The sequence below is a fragment of the Podarcis vaucheri genome, assembly GCF_965113315.1.
Source record: "Podarcis vaucheri genome assembly, chromosome: 10".
Classification (NCBI taxonomy): Eukaryota; Metazoa; Chordata; class Lepidosauria; order Squamata; family Lacertidae; genus Podarcis; species Podarcis vaucheri.
Genome location: NC_138748.1, coordinates 45,182,454 through 45,203,829, shown reverse-complemented (window position 1 = coordinate 45,203,829; position 21,376 = coordinate 45,182,454). Strand labels below are relative to the sequence as shown.

The window sequence follows — 21,376 nt, the reverse complement described above, 5'->3', positions numbered from 1 at the left end:
TACTCACCTTGGCCGTAATCTTGCTCTCTGATTGGCGGAGGCTCCAATCCCGCCTATTACTTAAATATTTGCCACGATTGGCGAGGAACTTTGTTTATCATGCATTCTCCCTTCCCATTGGCCGCGAGCAGGTAGAAATACAACACCGCCCCGCTCCCACCCGGAGTTTCCAGAATAGAGATAAATAAAAATCCCGGTAGCGCTGCTGCCGCTGCTTTTATTTTCTGAACCAGAGGAACCGCAAAAAGGGTCTTCGAAGGAGGCATATGGCTCATCCATATTAATAAGCTCTAGCTGCGGGTTGTCATAGCAATACAGCAATTACTGTATTAACAGTGCTGCTCTCCGATTGGTCAACAGGGTACTAAATTATTAAGCAGGCCCGTTCGGGAGGCGGAGCTCGGCGGGCTCCTCCGGCTCGGTCGACGCGAGGGGTGGGCGGGGCCTATGCTAATGAGGCCGGAGAAGGAGGCCGGGGCTGCCAAGATGGCGACGGAGCGCAGTCGCTCCCCGATGGGGGGCTCGCCGGTGCCGGCCTCGATGTTCGCCCCGGAGCCCGCCTCTCACGGCGGGGCAGTGGCGGCCTCTTCCAGGTTCCACCGCGGCGTCGCGGAATCGGACTGCAGCGAGGACGGCGAGGTGCTCAACGGGGAGCCGGAGCTCGACCTCACCAGCAAGGTAGGCCCGGCGGCCGGCGGGGCAGCGGAGACCCAGGGCCCCGCCAGCCCAGGCCCCGGTACCTGGCGCCTCCGGTCCCCCTCACGCGCCCGGAGGCAGCTCCGGCACTTCCCTCTCTCTCCGTTCGGTCTGGCGGCGGTGCCTCCCCTTGTCCTTCCGGGCACTTCGTCCAGCCCCCTTTGAGGAGCGCGGAGCGGGTACCCCGGGCCCCTTGCCGACGCTCCCTCCTGAGGCGGCGAGAGGCCGGCTACCCCCCTGCGAGTCCTGAGGCACAAGGAGGGCGAGAGTGTCGCCAAGGGGCGACGGCGGCAGCTTCAAGGGTACGGGCTGGTGTACGTGGCACGCGAGAATGGATTCAGACGGGGACGAGAAGGGGCCGTAAACAGGCTTACTCGCAAGTAAGGCCCTCCGTTTTCAGTGGGACTTACCCCACGTTTAGGCACGTTTAGGATTGCAGCCCAGCCCTGTAAATAATGCCTGCTCAGAAATAAGTTCCATTCATTTCCGCGAAGCTTACTCCCGGTTTAAGCGTAGGTAGGGTTTCAGCTGAAGTTGTTGTTTCCCCGTTTGTAGTTTCCTTAACAACAACAACACCCTCGTGCTGTGTTAATACAGCCCTTCTCGCTTATCTTTTTAGGGCATTGCTTTTTAAAAAAAACGTTAAAGTTGAAATTGTTAAACAGGTGCTGCGGGTAAAGGTAAAGGTAAAGGGATAGCCTTTATGTTTTGTAGTACTACCCTAAAGTGCAATAAGGGGCGATGTTTAAACAAAACAATGGGCAGCGATACCTGCATGGCTTTTAGTTAACCTGCTGGATGGGCATCATGTGATGTGCTCAAAAGGGACAAAATCTCAGAGCAGAGTATCTATGAAAAGTGATGATGGGCCATTTTGTAAGTTCAGACAGCTGGGGCTGTTGTGCTTTACATTTTTTGTGTGACCTCTGCAGTTGTGGGTAAATGGAAGTCATAGGGAAAAGTGGAGTGGCTTTTCATGTGATCTAACTCATGAATAAACTAGGAGTACCTTGAGTTTATTTTTTGTTTTAAGCCACCACAAAGCAGCATAATATTTTTTACGTTACTAAGGATTTGTTTGATCGACAGTGTTTTTAAAATGAACACACACACACACACACACATATATATTATACACACACACACATATACATACATACATACACATATACACTTCAGTCTTCTTCACACTGCTTTTGCTAAGCTTTCTGAATTTCCCTTTATACTTTGTGGCTCCTTGGTGTCAACCCTTTTTTATTTCCTCTGTCATAACCCCCCCCCCCCAAAGGACTACATTGCATATCTTTTGAGTATAAGCTGAGTCTCATAATTATGAACTCTTTGAAAAACAGTTCATAAACAATTTGAGAGAAAATCATCTACTAGTTAGTGCCAGTGATTTTGGCCCTCTCCCCCATATCAGCATGTTTAACACAGATACCTGGTTTATTTTCAGCTAGTAATGGTGAGCCCAACATCAGAGCAGTATGATAGCTTGCTGCGGCAGATGTGGGAGAGGATGGATGAAGGATGTGGGGAGACCATCTATGTCATTGGACAAGGATCAGGTGAGCATGGTTTCCTCCTTCAATACCACAAGCCAAGCTAAAGATGCTATAGTGGTTTCAGCAGAAACAGCTATTGCTTGAAGTATCGTGTTTGTGGGATGGGACAGTTAGTATATTAGATCTCAAGTGTTAAAAGCCTTTCTTCCATAACACAAATAATTTCATTGGATTATTCCTACATGCAGCTAATGCTGTGTTGCATGTTGGCCACATATGCCTAGTAGTAACTATTTGCTTTCAGTAAACAATTCTGACCTGCGTTTTGAATAAGTATATCCCATGCAAATGACATGTGGGGTAAAGAAGGGATGTGTTTTAGCTTGTCTGCTATTAAACCATAATTTGAATGATCTGTTCCAAACCATATGCTCAAGAGCACCACTTTCCCAGAGAGGCTGGCACAGAGATCCCTTTGTTACTGTGCGCTGCTGATGTGTACTATTCTCACAATCCCAGGGTGGACTCAGTACAGTTATGGCTAAATTCAACCATGAATGATCTGAGCATAATTCTAGCAGCTAGTGAATTGTTTGTTTTCCCCAAACAAACTGTGAATGGTAAACCAAGAGCAAATCTTGGTTACAATAAGTTCACCATTTGTTGAGAGCGAGGAAAACCTCAAGCTTGGGTTTGCATGTAACACTAAGGCCAATGGTTTGGCTCTGAGTAGTGAAACAGCAGCAGGACCAGTGGAGGAGCAAAGCCGCCACGGTTTTCACTCTGGGTAGCTGCGTGTTTGGTTGTTGTTGCTAATCCCTGGTTTAGCTTAGCATTGCATGCAGTCATGGGTTTTTTCCGTAAAGCAAGTTGAAAATGTTTAGGGCAGTTAATGTTTTCCCTCTAATTGGGGTTTTGGTTTTTTTGGTAGTGCTACATATTTACTTTTCTCTGCTCCCACCACCCAATGTAAAAGATTAAAGGGTGTTTGCTGCCTTTGAAGTGACTGGTGGTTTTGGCATTGGTGTTCTTGGCTCAGGTGATGTCAGTCTGCTCAGTCTTCAAAGAAACGGGTGGGGGGAGGGGGTAAGTGTAGCAAATGTTAGATTTGCACCAGCATAAGTTTCCTCAACTGTTATCAGCATTTAATGGGTTAGGGTAGGAGGAGTCAACCACACCTTGTGAACTACAGCTCCCATCATCCCTGACCATTGGCTATGGTGGCCGAGTCTGATGGCAACAGTGGTCCAATAATAATAATAATAATAATAATAATAATAATAAATTTTTATTTATATCCCGCCCTCCCCAGCCGAGGCTGGGCTCAGGGCGGCTAACAACAATCAAATGGTTCAACATTGTAAAACATTCATTATAAAATTAATTAATCAAATTAAAATCAAATTAATGGCAACCATCAAGCAAAGTTTTGTGCAGATTGCCAGAGGAGGGGGTCAGGCTGCGCCCTGACAAAAGGCCTGGTGGAACAGCTCTGTCTTGCAGGCCCTGCGGAAGGATGTCAGGTCCTGCAGGGCCCTAGTCTCTTGTGACAGAGCGTTCCACCAGATTGGAGCCGCGGCCGAGAAGGCCCTGGCTCTAGTTGAGGCCAGCCTAACCTCTCTGAGGCCTGGGATCTTTAGGGTGTTTTTATTTGCAGACCGTAAATTTCTCTGTGGGACATACCAGGAGAGGCGGTCCCGTAGGTACGAGGGTCCTAGGCCGTATAGGGCTTTAAAGGTTAAAACATCTGGAGGGCATCTTGGCTACCTCTAGAGTAGGGTGTGGGATTAGGTAATGACATTCTTGCTGTGTCTTCAACTAATGGATCCAAGGTTTTGAAGAGGGTAGCACAATTGACTCTCGTACATCCCACCTTTCCTTCCAAACTTTTGAGATGGACGCTGTTTAGCCTGGAGAAATAGGGCTAAATGAACAGTTAAATGCATTGCATTGCATAAGCATTTGAATTTAAAATGGATTCTTCATTTCCTTGCCTGGCCCATCTGTGGCAAGACCCTGGTGAGGTTACATTAATGACAAAGAAACTCCTGGTTTGGCAAAAATTTGAAGCAGCTGTTCCTCATTTCTTCTCCATGCCTACATTAGATGGGACTGAGTACGGGCTCAGTGATGCAGATATGGAAGCATCCTACGCCACTGTGAAGAGCATGGCTGAGCAAATAGATGCAGATGTGATCCTCTTGCGGGAGCACCAAGAGGCAGGAGGCAAAGTGCGTGACTACCTGGTGCGGAAGCGGGTGGGTGACAACGATTTCCTGGAGGTCAGGTAAGGAGATAGGTAGAAGGAGTGTTCGTCAGCATGAAGCTCACTCCTGTAATCTGTACACGTAGTGGTGAGAAGCTGGAAACTCTGGTTTGGCTATGGGAGTGACTCTGCCTCTCCTTACTAATTAACTTTCCTTTCCTCTGTGCTTTGTATACAAGCCAGTGGTTAGGATCTTGCGCACATACTTGGCTGATCAAGCAGTATCTGAATGAAAGGATTGCTGTTGTAGGTTTTTGCTCTCTTTGTGCTATGTGTAAGCCTGGATACTTTAGTTGGTTAGAGCATGGTGCTTATAATGTCAAGGTGGCAAGTTTGATCCTTGTACGGGACAGCTTCCTATTCCTGCATTGCAGGGGGTTGGACTAGATGACCCTCAGGGTCCCTTCCAGCTCTACAATTCTATTCTATGAAACCCCATAGGTCCTGTCTTTTACTCATTTTTAAAGGGTTTATTGATTTCGGCCATAATATCGATTTTGATGCGTGGCAAGAACTATGGAATGTAAACATGAAATTTACGGCTTGTACTGCTTTAAAAGAGAATTTGTGGGAAATGATCTACAGATGGCATCTAACGCTGGTAAAGCTAGCAAGGATGTATAGAACAAAAAATAAGAAATGTTGGAAGTGTGGAGAGGTAGAGGGTGACCTCTACCATATGTGGTGGACCTGTAGTAAAGTGAAGGGCTTTTGGGAACTAATCTATAACGAACTTAAAAAAATCTTTAAATATACTTTCCCAAAAAGACCTGAAGCTTTTCTACTGGGATTGATTGGAAAGGAAATTGGAAAAAAAGATAAAAACCTCTTTTTATATGCCATGACAGCAGCCAGAAATATGTTAGCTCAGAATTGGAAAACAGACATAGAGTAATACCGAATATAATGGACTGGCAGGTTAAAATGATGGACTATGCAGAACTGGCCAGACTATCAGGAAAATTAAGAGATCAGGACGAGCAGAAGTTTCAAGAAAATTGGAGTAAATATTTGATGTATATAAGAAACAATTGTAAATCTTTGAAGGGTTGGAATAACTCTTACAGTGTGTAGTTGATAATAAGATATATAGAGTACATGATATTAGAACTTTATTTGATACTTACCAAAGAAATGGAGGGAAGTCAGAGGCATGATAGAGCCTAAGTTAAATATGTAACCTTTATATGTGTAATTTATGAGTGTATGTATGTGTACTGAAAATCAATAAAAATTTAATTGGCAAAAAATAATAATAAAGGGTTTATTTCAGAGTTTGCACATGACCGATGACATTCTGATGGCTTCCTTTTGCCTTCCTACAGGGTAGCTGTGGTTGGCAATGTGGACGCAGGGAAGAGCACGCTGCTGGGTGTCCTCACCCATGGTGAGCTGGACAATGGACGTGGCTTTGCCCGGCAAAAGCTTTTCCGCCACAAGCACGAGATTGAATCGGGCCGTACTAGCAGCGTGGGCAATGACATATTGGGCTTTGACAGTGAGGGCAATGTAGTGAACAAGCCCGATAGCCACGGTGGAAGTCTGGAGTGGACTAAGATTTGTGAGAAGTCAACAAAGGTCATAACCTTCATTGATCTGGCTGGGCACGAGAAGTACCTGAAGACTACAGTCTTTGGCATGACTGGGCACCTACCTGACTTCTGCATGCTAATGGTAAGCTGTGCCATGGTGGTGGGATGTCAGTGGCAGCAAGGGGCTCTTAACATCCACAGCACTTTCCCATCTTTTTTGTTGGAGAGTTAAGGAATTAATGAAAACAATATAGGCTAGAATTCTCACTGTTATTGTGAACAGGAGCTCAAAAATTAGTTGGAGCCGTGGGCCATGTCACTCTCAGTAAGTGGTGATTTCCTACCATAGAATGTTGGAGGCTTCAAGGTTGGGAACAAACTGCTTGGAGGACTGTTTCTTGCGGTTCAGTGATTTATGGCCTATGTTAAGGATTGAACTGAGTTCTCCATTCATGCTCATTCATCAGATACGGGTGCAAGCTTCTACATAAGTAAATGCTCTAAGCAAAAACACCATGAAGTTCAGAAAAGTTCTTTCTGAAGTGCCCCCTGCCCATGTGTCAGGGTGTCAAAGATATTGTCATGTGTGCAAAGCATTCAAGGTTCAGTACCTATTTCCAGAACTTAATTTGACATTTGTCCTTGCTGGTCTCCCCCACTCTCCCAGCAGCAGCAGCAACAACAAAGATTTTTTCTGCACTGTAAGGACACCTAATTCTGCCATAGTGGCTTAACACAACTTGTCTCAGGTTCTATCTGTATCAGTGGATTTATTTCCGCAACCATGAGAGGCAAACTATTCCTCCCACTGTGGCACATTCCTGTGTTGGTTTTGGAGTATGTGTGCTTCAGTCACATAAAGAATTCTCAGATTTATTGGCAAGTACGGTAGTCTAAACTGCAGACAGGTGCTTCCCTGTGAGGAGATGAAGTGGTATAGAAATTCTTTAGCTTAGTTTTCTGTTCGTGGGTCAGTATCCCATATCAACCTTTCTTATCAATAAGAGCCACAGCCTGCCACTTGATGACATGCTTGCAGAATGACATTAAGGGGTAGCTGATACACTCTGAGATAGTGGCCCAGTTGGGACATTGTTCCCAGGTTCATCAACCATGGTATATGTCAAGAAAAGGAAAACCTGTGGCCCTCCAGATGTTGTTAGATTCCCAAGTCCATTCGCCCCAGCCAGCAAGGTTGGTGGGTGGTGATTAGTGAGGTGAGGTGAGGTGAGAATATTCTCAAGAATGAGAATATTTTTGACAATATTCTCTGCTAGAAAATTCTCTGGAGAATATTTCCCATGAACTGTAAATTCTAAGGTAAGAACCAGTTTTACAACCCACATTAAAAAAATCTAGTAAATAATAAGTCAAGCTGTGATATTGCCAGTGTAAATAATGAATAATGATTTTTTTGATCCAGTTACATTACTGGGCATTGTGTCATTCACCATTGGCAGTTCTGAAATGTGAGCTACAGAAAACCTTTTTTTTTTTTTAGTTTTAAAAATGCTATTCATTTAATTTTATGAACATTTGGATTTCAACTATTTGTAGTAGCCTTTTTTCTATTTTGGTGTGACCTTATTCTTAGCAATTCTACACCCTTGGCCATAAGTGTGATTTTTAAATTTTTTTTTACAGAAAGTAGTTTTAATGCTTTCTACACTTAAAAGTACCTAGGCCTATACAATTATGTGTGACACCATGTGAGGTGGCCTTGATTTAAACAGCTGACTTTTCTATATTTTTATTCAGTGCCAGTAACTGGGTTTTGCAATGCCATTCAATGGTACAATATTTTCATTAATCAAGAATATTCTCGAGAATATTCTCCAAAAGATTATTCTCGAGAATTTAACATCACCAGTGGTGATGATGAGAGTTGGAGTTCAAGAGTGTCTGGAAGGTCACAGGTTTCCTATCTCTAGATTGTGATGCTAGATTATTTTCCAGTTTTGTTAATTGGCATTAAACTAGAGTTCCCCAGTTTGGGGTACAGGGAACACCCATTTTAGGCACGACCTATATGTGTGTGACCGTGCACATGCACACAGCACCAGCCCTAGGAGTTACCAGGAAAGATGTCATCAAAATGGGAGGGGGGGGAGCAGGGCGTTTCCATTGCATGTGATTTCATGCAAGCTTGCAATGACCTGGAACATAAACCCCCCCCCCCACACAAATCGGGGGTTGGCTGTAATTGAGAATTCTGGCTTGATACAAGCCAGGAGCTTTGTGGTGAAGCTGGCATGTGATGTGAGGAAGAAGAGTTAGGGAGGAGTGCTTGGCCCCAATGCTAGTCCCTGACTTCATAAGCCAGGGAGGCTGGGAACATCACCGGAGCAGTGTCACTGGCTTCCCTACATGAAAACAGAGAAGTAGAGTTCTAGTTATGACACTTATTTTGGAGCAGACTATACTAGCCATTCTTGGCAATGCCAGGAGAAGGAGGTAGTGGGCATGCACCCACAAGAAGGCTAGCTCTGACACAATGTCACCTGCAAATGCAATGGTTTTTTTAAAGTGATTTTGTGATTGGCATGAACTGGGAAAAGTTTAGTTGATAGCCTATTCCACCGTGGCTTTTCCTGAGAGGATTCTGGGAATAGGACCCAGGATTCCTCTTCCATCTGTTCTTGACATTATCCTGGTGAAGCAGCAGGAAATAAGCCTTTCTGGTTTACTTTGCACACCATGGAACATACCAGAAACGTTATTCCAAGAGTGGCAAGTGCTAATGTCTGAATTAGCTCTTACTATATTGTAAGAGCACTGGGTTTCTGTCCAATGCTGTGTGAGCAGAACTCCTGCAACCGTCTGGAGCAGGTTTTGAAGCTGTACAAGGGGGCTGTATTGGGAGGAGAGGAAAGAGAAGCTCCGTTGCCCAAATAGAAGTCTGTTGCGCTAGTGGGACAACAGTATTGGATAGAACCATTGCTCTCATAATTTATTAAAAATTGACCTCTTGCCTTTCTCTTGTGGCGTATCTGCATTACGCTGCCCAGCAAAGTCGCAGCCGTATATCTAGACAGAGACTTAAATTTCTGCCTGCCTCCCCCACTCCCCACTTCATTGTGCTTTTCCTTGATACAGGTTGGCAGCAATGCAGGAATTGTCGGGATGACCAAGGAGCACCTGGGCCTTGCATTGGCGCTCAACGTCCCAGTCTTTGTGGTGGTGACCAAGATTGACATGTGTCCTGCCAACATTCTCCAAGGTATTTGCCTGTAGACTGCCCTGTGATTGTGGGGTGAAGGGTGGTATATAAACAAAATAAACTGAAGATGGCGCAAACAGCTTCTCTCCTGTGAAGTGTTTGCCATCTGTTTTGGTAGTGTGTCTTCAGACTCTACTAAGGAGTCGTTTAAGCAAACTCTTCTTTCTAGCCATCTCCAATTCCTGGCCTTCATTGCTTCTTACTCGTTGAGACTTATTTGACGTACAATTTTTTTCTCTCTGTAGCTGGTCTCTTAAAACTGTCATATCAGCAGTTCTAAAACAATTGTTTTGCAACAGTGAAGCTGCTCAAAAGCAATGTTTTGGCTTGTGTTCTTCCCCAACTGCTGTAAATAAGATTATGGGAAAGAGAAGGCAGCTGAGAGTTAGACTTTTTGCATCTGTTCACTTCCTGGTTCTTAGGGTCATGAAAGAACCAACTAGTGTAGCCTGTTCCCCACAGGGCCCAACACGGTGCTTCCTGAAAGAAAAGCAGCAACTCTTTCCTGCTGTTTCTCCTCCCGCAACTGATGTTCAGTTACACGATATCCCTGAACACTGAGAAACCGTTTAGCTATTGTCACCAATAGCCATAAACTATGCAACCAAAATGAGTGCTTAGGAAATATTTTTGCCTTTTCCCTTGTATGTAATTATGCACTTCCAAAAAAAGAGGTCCACAAAGATGATCACTAGTGGCAGATGCTGGGCATCAGATAGAAAAGGAATGCATTTTGGGACTACACAGTGGAAAGCGAGAGAGCAAATGGTTTGCTACCAAGCTCATTCAAAATGTGCGGGCTCCTGTTCAAGAGACCCCTGTTTTTCTGGTACTGCAGTTATTGGCTTTTCTGTTACTTGCTGCATAAGATGACCGAGGAACCTCTGCAATGTGCAGCTAGCACTGTGGTAGAAAATGGAAATTTGAGAATTGGTCAGGTGGACCTAGCATTCGGGATGCTTCAAAGTGGGCGCTTTTAAAATGTGTACGTGATGTTGCATACATCTTGGCACCCATCTTTCATGTGCACATCTTGATTTTCACTCCTCATCATAACAGTAAGCATTTGTGAGGAAATCGGTTTATTCTGGCAAAGACAAACTCTTGTCTTAGAGGAGCATCTAGCACAACATGCAATTAGACATGGAATCCACCGCCAGGGGCAAATTTTGAGACAAGGGTTTGGCTAGAATTGGACATCTTTTCAAATCTCTGGTAGCACTGCTAGCTTTGTAAACAAACAAAATGAAACCACCAATTCTCAAGCAAAAAACACATCCTAGTTTTTCTTGTGAAAACGATAGCCTTCCAGTCATAAGATTCCATGGTTTCCCTGCAGGCTTCCTGAAACTGAAACAGGATGTGTAGTACAGAAAAGCCTATGCAAATTTCTGGATTGTATGTAATGTTTTGATAGCTTCTTAGTAGCAATACTGAACTTATTTCTCGCTCTGAGGCTTAGCTTGACAACTTCTACAATTAGAATAGCGGTGGAAATTCAATACATACTAGCTGTAATAGCTGGCTTGTTTTTCAGATCAATATCCTGGTGCCCACCATATGCATTTACTATGGCTCCCATCATCCTTGGTTGATATGGCCAATGGTCCATAATGGGGGGGGGGTGGTAATCCAGAAATCTGGAGGTGTCAGACTGGGGAAGGTTTGTCAGTGTGGTCAACATCCAGACATGGACAGAGAAAAGATCTGTTAAGGGCACAAGAAGCCCCATAATACAACCTCTAAAGCCCAATTTCACTAACCCTTTTGTGTCAAATACTCCTGCATGTTCTCTTATATGTTATTGATACTTAAATAGCTTTCCTTTTAAATTTAAAATCTGTAACGATATCCCAGCTTGCTCACACATACATACAAACTTGGGGCAAAGAAAGTACACCCTCTCTGAATTCTGTGGTTTTACATATGAGGACATACAGTGGACCCTCGGGTTACGTTAACTTCAGGTAACGTAATTTTCAGGCTGCGAACGCAGCAAACCCGGAAGTGGGTTTGGCACTTGCGTGTGCGCAGAAGCACTCTTTGCGCAGAAGCGCTTTGCGTCGCTGCATGCATGCACAGAAGCGGTCCTCCGGTTACGAAATTTTCGGGATACAGCCAGGCCTCCGGAACGGATCCCGTTCGTAACCAGAGGTACCACTGTAATAAGGTCCGTTTTTTAGAAGGTCTTAAAATTAAGTAAATAAACTAAGGCACTAAAGTTGAATGCAAGAAAGGGCATATTGATCTAATCCTCTCCATTTTATTCATCAAGAAACCCTGAAGCTGTTGCAACGACTTCTGAAGTCCCCAGGATGCAGAAAGATCCCTGTCCTGGTCCAGAGCAAAGATGATGTCATCGTTACTGCCTCCAACTTCAGCTCAGAAAGGTGACAGAAATGAAAACAAAGTGGACCACTCTTTGTCTCCTTAGAACATGGGCTTTGAACTTTGACCCCAAGACTCTTCTGGGATGATAATTGGTTGGGAGCACAAACAGGTCTTTTCTAGTTGCAGTATAAGGAATTTGTAACAGAGATGTGGAATATGTTTACAAGCTTAAATAGCAAGGATCCTGAATTGGTGGGATCTGCGCCTTTAGCTCTGTTGGGCAGGTTCAAAACAGTTTATCCAGGTTTCTGGGCAAGAAATGCATGCGAAGAGGTGAAGATGGATGGTAGAAATGGTCGACTGGAGTTAAAATCGACTTCAGGAACTTCAGGAATCATCTTTCTTTTTGCCACATATATTAGTTTGTTTTTCTTGCCAGTGAGTGGGGAATGCCAAGGTCAAATTCTAATGAAACCATGTGGAGTTGTCTCTGTTGCTTTGAATCCATTTCTGGCATCCACAGTTGGTGCAAGGATGAAAGCAAGCAGAGGACTTAGGAGAATGGAGGGTGATGGCTAGGAGCAGAAAATGAACGGCCCTGCTTGTGTGTAGAGGCTGAAGCGAATGGCCTTGCAAGAAGTCTGGCCAGGAGTCTGCTGCTGATCTATTGCATGAGACACCCTCCCCCGCCGCTGCCGCAAAATGTGGATGCCATGTGTATGGATCAGAAGATAAGCCATACTGGAAAGCTGGGATAAATGAAGGAAGTGAACAGTTGTAGGAGGTTGGCAGCTAGCATTGTGTTAGGTCTGTCCTTTTCTTGAAATATCCTGGACAACTGATGATGGTTGGCATGTTTGCTGGACCATTCTCTTAATGGCTTGGTCCCAACTGCTGATGAGAGAGGGAAAGAGAGTAAAATTGTAGGAGCTAAAAATGTAAATATTACATCTGATCTAACTAGAGCGTGTGATCTAAAAGGAAGCTGACCATGCAAGATGACTCTCCAGTTGAGTGGGCACTTTTGCTGCCATCCCAGAAAAAACAGAAGTAGATATAAAGTTATTTAACTGAATGTCGCTAGTGTTAAGAGTACTACAGCTAGTACTTTCCTGTAGGGAATTTTCCTTCCGATACTGAGCATGCCAACCAGCACCTGTGATGTCTTGCAAGTATTAAGATCAACCTAACTTAGAACTGTAAATAACTCATATGTTCTTATAACTCATATGTTCTTATTCTCTCTCTCTCTTTCTCTCTGTTCCAATTAGGATGTGCCCAATATTCCAGATTTCCAATGTCACCGGTGAGAACCTGGAATTGCTTAAGATGTTTCTCAATCTCCTGTCTCCAAGGACCAGTTACAGGGAAGAAGAACCTGCAGAATTCCAGATAGATGACACTTACTCTGTTCCAGTAAGGAGAGTGGTGCTGAGAGTCTCACTTCAGTCTAATTTTTTTCCACGAGGAGGAAGGAATGGGGATGTTGGCTTGATTCTGCTGTTGCTCTACCATTGTGACTAATTCATTTGCCTTTTGCACTTCTCCCTGATGCAGGGTGTAGGGACAGTGGTGTCTGGGACAACACTAAGAGGCCTGATCAAGTTAAATGACACCTTGCTGCTTGGCCCAGACCCTCTGGGTAACTTCTTGCCCATTGCTGTGAAGTCCATCCACCGCAAGCGCATGCCCGTCAAAGAGGTTCGAGGAGGACAGACTGCCTCCTTTGCTCTGAAGAAGGTGAGTGTGGGCTTCATTGGCCAAGGGTATTCCATTGCTTTTCTGCTGGGAGAAAATGAGGGTTTTTTGGGAAACTGCCAGTGCAGTTATGAGAATGTTTACTTTGAGACTGCACAAAAAGTAAAGCTAGTTGCGTTGGGCCATAAGAAAAAGTCCCAAAATCTACATGAGGGCAATCCCTAATGCTATAAAATAACATGCAAGCTTTTAAGTTCTGTAGAAATCTTCATCAGACTAGATGGGAAATAAAATAGGGTTGTGGGGAAAGAGAATATTAGGGCTGGTTTTTGAGCTGCCTTAATGGTGTCATTTCGTCACAGTTTTAAGGTAGAATGTGGGAGGAGATAGCGGACAATCAGATGGGGTTCTGTTAGGTGCTTGGTTGATTTCCTGTTGCACCCAGAACTGCTGAGGAGAAACATATGGTGGCTGGCACTTCATGTTTGGGACATATGAAATCCAGCTGTTAATCACATCTGTCTTCATCCTTGGGCAATGGTACCAAGTCCTCCTGCATTCAGATGTGGTTTTCTCCCTAGTCATTGTTTTTAGCATTGCAACTTCTCAGGCTTAATATATGGAGCTGAGAGCAGGTTTTATTTGCAGGGTCTAATATTGCAAAGGCATGCTAGGACTAAACTTGTCTAAAGGCAGCAGTGGACATTGTGCTTTTAAGTGAGTCATTTGTTTGGCAGAGAGAAAGCCAAAGGAATACTTTCACTATTGCATCCCAACTTCTCTATATCCATGAAGGATGGACATTTGTAATTTCTGCATCATTTAGGCAACATAAGTGTCTGTGACTGAAGTTTGTCCTCATAGGGGATGAAGGAAGGACAGCGTGTAGGAAAATCTGATAACATCCCTTAAGGATAGCAATTTTGTGCTGACCAAAACCATCCCTTGAAGTTTTTTTCTTTTGAAATTACCGTATTTTTCGCTCTATAACATGCACCCGACCATAACATGCACATAGTTTTTAGAGGAGGAAAATCCATAGGCATGCCACCCGTAGGCATTTCCTCCATAACACACACAGACATTTCCCCTTACTTTCTAGGAGGAAAAAAAGTGAGTGTTATGGTGCAAAAAATACGGTATTTCATTCTCATGTTTCTCCCAACACCTTTGTAAAACTCATGCTCAGCAGTATGTTCAGCTGGATGGGCATACCATTCCATCCCAAAATAGTCTTATCTAGGCTTTCATCTGTAAAATGCTAGGAAAATATATAGATTTCTTCTTTACAAAAAAATCAGCCTAAGTGAATTAATTACTAAATTATGCTTTAAAATGGTTGCACTTCCAGATCAAGCGCTCCTCTATCCGGAAAGGCATGGTGATGGTGTCTCCCCGATTAAATCCTCAAGCGTCTTGGGAATTTGAAGCTGAGATTCTGGTTCTGCATCATCCTACCACCATCAGTCCACGTTATCAGGCGATGGGTATGTGTAGGGTTTTTTTGTATGCCTTACACACTCCTCCTGCCTTGGCCCTGGGTATTGAATTAATTTGTGGTTGCGTCATTTAAGTTCTGATACCAACAAATTTACGAGGAGCAGCAACCACAAGAGGATGGCTGAAAGTGAAAGCAATTCCTTGTGGATCAAATTTGGGAAGTGATAGAAGGCTCTTATGGGATCTGTCACCAGGGGCGCTTGACTTGCACCTTCATCAAAATCCCACTTGAGCTATGGGTTCAGTGGATAGCTATAGAAGAATTGCACTTGGCCTCTGTAGCCTTCCCTATAGAAGTTATGAGGCATGGTGGTAGGGCTGGCTTGCTGAGCAGATTAGAGGTAGGTACGTAGATTATTTTCTGATGTTGCCTCTCTGCTGGAAATTGAATATACAGTACTGTGAATTTAGCGGCATCTGCATGCAGCAGCATAGCTGGTGGCAGTTCAGGGTATCCTGTGCTACTGAGATTTGTCCGCTTGTTGCAGCTTGAGTGCCAGTGAGAATCTTACTGTTCACAGTGCATTGTGGCAGCATCCGCCAGACAGCCACTATCCTCAGTATGGACAAAGACTGTCTACGCACAGGAGACAAGGCAACCGTGCACTTCCGCTTCATCAAGACCCCGGAGTACCTGCACATAGACCAGCGGCTGGTTTTCCGTGAAGGGCGTACCAAAGCTGTGGGTACCATCACCAAGGTAATAGAGCTTTTGGGGTACAATAGGACATAGGTTCTCAAAGTTTGTGCATGCCATAGGTACAGTACTACAGACACCTCCCTTCCCTCTAGTTAGTTACTGAAAACCCTAGCTTCTTGATAGATGATGATGGGGAAGTTGCTTGGTTTATCAGAATTTTCATACCTTCCTTGAAACCATGTCATATGCACTAGTGGCTCTGTTCTCCTTTTCCTTTTCCTTTTTCCCTGTCTTTAGGATAGGAGTGAGCATTGCTAGTTGATTTAAAAACAACAACAAAAACCCCAACCTTAAACCCAGACTTGCATATAACCCTGCTAGACAGAACAAGCTTTCTTTCTCTTCCACTAATTCCTGTATTCCCTTACTGAATGGGGATTATTGCTCATCTGTGCTCCCCCCTTTAAACCATATGTTTCTCAAATGGCCAAGTTTTTTTAATACTTGCCAAACTTTTCTGCCAGCCCGACCACCTAGTCTGTGCTGTGAAGGCCTTGCTTCTTTTCTGGGTGAAGGGCAAGTTGCTTGGCATTCAAGTTGTTTCTTCCCATCTCTATAAATTACTTTTTTTAAAAGATCTTGGGAACTTTGTGGGACCTGGTTGTTGACAGAAAGCGGTTTCATGCATGACCTGGGTTAAAAATAATAATGAAAGGAGACTACTTTCATCCTGACTTGGCACATGGCCCAGCGAGGCTTAGATGTTGTTATCACACCTCTGCTTTACCTACCTGCCCTGCTGCAGGTAATAAGAGACATGAAACAGAAAAGTGCTTAAAGAACAGAGAGGAAATTGTCACTTCCCTTCCCACTGCAGGGGAAGTGGGAGATAAAGAGAGCTGTGCGGGTGTGAATGAGATTTGGTGTGTTGCTGTTTGTGTGCACCATTCACAATATAAAAACACAAAGATACACAACATTGTAACAAACAAAACAATACATACAAACCAGTTCAAAAGGCCATAGAATGTTTAATTAGCGGAATAAGAGGAATGGTTTTCCTTAGCGCTTAAATATGTGCAATGAAGGTGCCAGGTGAGCCTCCCTGGGGAAGAGCATTTTCTTTCCACATATTGAAGTCCTGTTTAATGTCAAAGGTGAACTTTGCTTAAACCAACTCTGTGCTTAAAATGAAAGCAACAACACAAGCACAATTCTGTTTTTTGCCTCTACCATCCTTTCGACTGGCAGTTACTCCAGACCACAAATAACTCTCCAATGAACTCCAAGCCTCAGCAGATCAAGATGCAGTCCACAAAAAAGGGGCCCCTGACCAAGCGAGAGGAAGGGGGAGCCCAGGCTGGCATGGCGACGGCGAGTCCCACAGTGGCAGATGATGCGGTTTCGCTGGGAGCAGCCCCCTCAGCACCTTCGAGTGCCCAACAGCCTCAGGTATGCAGAACAGCCTGTGCCCTCCCTCCTATTCCAAAGTTATCTTTCATGGCTTCTTAAGCTTTTTGTAGTAAACATAAGGTGAGCCAGATTTCACCTGTTATCTCCTAGTCCTGTGCCTGAATACTAGTGAGTGGCTGGCTGTGAAGTGGCTTTAGGAAGGGAGGATGGTGAGAACCTTGCCAAGTGGGCAGAAACAGCAGGCCTGACCTGGTGTGAGGCCCTGGGCAGTTGCCCCTGCTTGCCCATAACTGTATTGCTAACTTTCCCCATTGGAGCCCTGCTGCTGTTCTGCAGCTTATCGGTTGGGCTTTCCTAGTGCGTGTCTTTGCTGTGTGCGGTAAGGATATGTAGAGCTCAGAGAAGGACCTCTTGCGCAGTTGTGCACATGCTGTCGAAGGACCTCCTTGAACAATGACAGAGCTGTTTCATGGGGCATCTGGCTGATGAACCTTTGAAATGAAGTTCTTTCTGCGGAAGTGAAATCTTAGTCTCAGTTCCTTTGCTCTTTTGTTTTTCACTTTGCTGTATTTTAAGTGTGTGTTGGCATTATTCTGAGACTCCTGAAACTGGAGGGTGAGGTTTAAATGCTGCAATTGCAAGCATCAGCTACGATAATTGTAGCAAAGAAATGCTCTTTTATACATATGTTACAGGGTGCCCTCTAAAAATCGGACTGAAAGAATCTGAGCTGCTTTCTTGCTTTGCATCTTGGGTGTAAATGTGGCTTCTTGGTGCCCTTGCTGTACTCTCTTCTCCAAAGTTTGTCTGGGGGGGGGGGCAAAGTTTGTCATAGCCTCTGTCTATATCACTGGTGCTTTGTTTCCTCTCTTGCTGTGCTCACTTGGTGGCAGTTTGTAAGGGACTGCTCTCCCCTCTGCTGATCTTTGTCCAACATCTTGGATGTCTGCTGCCTTCTGCTCACCTATGCTTCTCTTTCCTTGCTGCTTTCCTTCAGCCTGCCCTGGATGAAGAGCCCCACAACCGAGAGGGCAGCAAGGTACTTCTGCATCCTCTGTTGCTTTGACTTGGTTGCCTTGGGGAGAAAAGGCCACCCTTGCAAGACATCCCCCTCCCCTCCAAAGTCTTACAATTTTCCTTTTAGAATTCCTGCTTGCTTTGGTAGAAGCCTGGCCTATTGCAAAGGTGCTCATAGGACCAGAAAGGACAAAGACAACTTCACTTCTTTCCTTCCCCCAGGGATGGGAGACAGTGGCACTCCAGATGTTGGACTATAACTTCCAGCATACTTTGCCATGAGTCAAACATCTGGGGGACCACGGGTTCCCTACCCTTGCCTTTTACTTCTGGATACGGTTGGTTGACACTGTCCATTCCCACTCCTCTTGTTCAGTTTAGGGCTGAGAGGTTCAGATCCTGCCTTCCCCACCTTGCCCTTACCTGAGCGCTCTTTTTATCTACCCCCAGGTGAAGACTGGAGGAGGTGGCCGCCGACGTGGAGGGCAGCGCCATAAAGTGAAGTCTCAAGGGGCTATTGTGACTCCTGCTGGTGGCTGCTGAACATCGTTTTTAATCACTGCGGAATTCGCACCCTCCCCTTCTTCAACCCCAAAACCCAGAGCAGCCTAACCAAAATCCATCCCAGCTGATCTGCTACTGTGGAACTTCTCCTCCTCCTCCTCCCCTCCTGGAGAGGAGCCACCGGGGGGACGCAGGGTTTACAGTTTAAGCTAACGAAGGTGACAAAAGCACACGTGGGACTGACCAGCTGCCGCCTTCTCCCTTTTTACCCCCCCCCCCGCCCAAACATTTTGTACATCGTGAGCTCTTAGTCATGATTTTTTATTAGTTTTTATTATGGTGGATGTTTGTGTGTGTGGTATGCGTGCGGATGAAGAATCGGGAGGATCTAGGTATACAGAGTAAAGTAACTGCCTCCTCTTCTCTTCCCCACCCTGTCATATATATATTTTTGAAACTGACCCTGTGTCTGTGGTCTGCAATCAAGAATTCCTGAAATCCCATTCATACAAGTATGAATATGCTAGTTGGTTCGGAAGAGGTAGGAATCCCCCCCCCTTTCACACCAGTTAAACTGCGTGAGCCCTGGGCGGCCTCCTTTAGTTTAAAGTACCAATGCCTGCAATTGGTAATCGACATGAAGGAACACACACACATACACTCCAGCAGCATCCCAAAAGCTGGATTGATATGAGATCCTAGATCTTATAATTATGCACTTGTAAGCTTACTTTAAAAGCGAGACTTGTGGGAGGAGATGGAGCAGGCCACAAAAGCACTGGTGGCTTTGGTGTAAAGTCAACAAATTGATTTCACACAATCCTTTTTGGGCCTTGTGTTCAAAACCTACTATTTTTCTTGCAGTCAGTCATGGGTGCCTGCATATTCTGAATCCTGCCATATCTGGTTTTCTAACCAGCTACGTCAGATTGGGGAAAGGGAGAGACATTGCAAGTTGGCTTCTTCTGACTCACCCATTTCTTCCCCGTGGTATCCAAGTGTTTCTTTAAAGGCAGTGTTTCCTTCCCCTCCTCAAGAACTGACACTGTCAGTGGGCGACTTCTCCCTGCATATTTGTGTAATGCAAGAATTCATTTCTCCTCATTAGGGAAATGGGTGTTGCTGCCTGCAAGTGGGCATGGGCCTCTTAGTGTCTAGAAGCCAGCTTGCACCCCTCATTTCAGCCTCTCCTCAGAATCATAACTGTCGTGGGTTTAGACACACTCACTGTGTAAAAGCAGGAAGAGGTTTACTGGAGCCAGCTCTGAGCTGTGCTTTTAAATTTGGACACATGTTCAGGATTTTATAACTTTGATACACATTTGCTGCTTCTTTTTGAGGCACTTATTCTGAATTGACTTTTAACTGGCATCATGTTTTTGTTTAAAAACAAAAACCAGGTTTGTAGTTCACTGGTTTGTAGCTTTTAAAGTCTCTCCCCATGTCTCTCATATTGCTGTCTGCAACATCATCCTAACATTTTTGAATGGCTGGAGTTTCCCGGAAGCTAAGAGTGAACACTGATGAGTAGGTAGGCATGGCTTATGGTCTACTTTCTTGCCTGAAACTTTGTGGGCAGCATCCTAAGCAGTGACAGTATTAATAACACTCTTGGGGAGAGAATGGAGCGTGCTGTGGCTAAAGGAAGACGGCAGCCTGTATCACTTGGTGCCTTGGGCGCCCAGTAGCGACATCCACCTCATGGCCTTCTATTTCCAAGGGAAGTGGAGACCTTGGTGTGGTGTCCTTTTTATTTTTTCTTCTCCTTTCATTCCTTAGTTCTGAAAGAGGAATGTGCAGTGCTGAAGTTTTCATTATTAAAAAAAAAAGCCACATGGTGCTGTGTTCTGTTTTGTGACCAGCATTTAAAGACTACTGAGGCTGGCATGATGTAATAATAATAATAATAATAAAAAGAAAGGTTTGTTTAAAGTTTTAAAATTAAATGGCTTTGTTGTTTGTCAGTTCTTACAACTGTAGAGGGAATGAAGCAGTGACTGTGTTGGTACCTCTGAATCTGCATGTGTCAGAGGGAAGGCTTAGATGTTTTCAAGCAGGCATCATGCAAAGCTGAAGCTACTCCTTGAGATCAGGGCTGGCTGCTCTCCTGGGCTAGGAACACACCTTGGTTTTTGTGCCTAGTCAGGGGTGTTAGTAGTGCTGACCACAAGAGAAGGGTCATTTTGCTCACTGTATGCAAAATGAGCCCCTACTTTCTTTTTTCTTTTTTTGCTATTATTGACAAGAGTACAAAACTTTAAGGAGGGAGGTAGTTTATCAGTGTAATATTCAGGTGAACAGCACCCACATATTCCAGTGCACGTGAACTTTGTACCCTCTGGTGTTGGCAATAGGTATTTTACATTTCCCCCTCATTTTTTCTCCAAGCAGCTCAAGGTTGGGGAGCAGTGTACACAATGACACTATGAAGAAGGTGAGTGCAGAGACCAAAGGTCACTTGGTAAGCTTTATATGGCCCTGTGGGGGTTTGAAGCAGTGTCTTCCCCAGTCCTAGTCTTTATCTGACATTCTAACCACTGCATTTCAATCATGCTAGCTCCCGTCTGCTGAATTCCTGCTGTTCATGCGGCTGTTAAAGGCAAAGCAATAAAAGTTGGCAACTGGACAGTATACCAGTGAACTTCAGCACCTAAACAGAAGCTGAAACGTATTGCCAAATTTTTAATAGGAGGAAAGGGCTTCTCTCTTAATAGTGACACACTGCTGGTCTGTTAAGCCTATCAAACACATGGAAAATGATTAAGTATTGCCAAACCTTGGTGGTGATCTTTCAGATGATAGGAACTGGAGAGAATGAACTTAACATTTAGTAAATATGTTGGAATGGTAGGTTTTAATTTTTTACACTTCTGCTTTCAGTACTTGTACCCTGCTCTTATACGTGGAGCGGTTTTCAGAGTGGCTTTAATTGTACTTTAAACTTAAGTAGCAAAATATATTGAATGGTAGTTTGCAATGGACCAGGAGGCAATGCAGTTGGAACTTAGCTGTCCCACTTGCTTATTTATTGCATTTTTATAGTGTTTAAATTAC

General features: G+C 44.5%; 1 protein-coding gene across 2 annotated transcripts; it reads left to right on the top strand.

The window, feature by feature from the left end:
- The first annotated feature begins 448 nt into the window (after positions 1-448).
- Positions 449-20,268, top strand: GTPBP1 (GTP binding protein 1). Of its 2 annotated transcripts, XM_082240215.1 has the most exons (13): positions 449-678; positions 2,153-2,264; positions 4,308-4,488; positions 5,793-6,141; positions 9,096-9,219; positions 11,495-11,609; positions 12,822-12,966; positions 13,108-13,290; positions 14,600-14,735; positions 15,270-15,448; positions 16,640-16,840; positions 17,799-17,840; positions 18,269-20,268. In XM_082240215.1, exons 1-13 carry the CDS (start codon positions 454-456, stop codon positions 18,359-18,361), a joined length of 2,085 nt encoding a protein of 694 aa, XP_082096341.1. In that variant the 5' UTR covers positions 449-453; the 3' UTR covers positions 18,362-20,268. The 2 variants fall into 2 exon arrangements, with proteins under 2 accessions (XP_082096341.1, XP_082096342.1); XM_082240216.1 differs by lacking the exon at positions 17,799-17,840 and having other exon boundaries at positions 450-678.
- The last annotated feature ends 1,108 nt before the right edge of the window (positions 20,269-21,376 follow it).

What these genes read in the sequence shown, in the direction of transcription:
- GTPBP1 (XM_082240215.1), top strand. Translation starts at nt 454, where the DNA reads ATGAGGCCGGAGAAGGAGGCCGGGGCTGCCAAGATGGCGACGGAGCGC. An exon ending in TGTCATTGGACAAGGATCAG is followed by an intron (nt 2,265 to 4,307) that starts GTGAGCATGGTT and finishes TGCCTACATTAG; the next exon opens with ATGGGACTGAGTACGGGCTC. An exon ending in TCCTGCCAACATTCTCCAAG is followed by an intron (nt 9,220 to 11,494) that starts GTATTTGCCTGT and finishes TTATTCATCAAG; the next exon opens with AAACCCTGAAGCTGTTGCAA.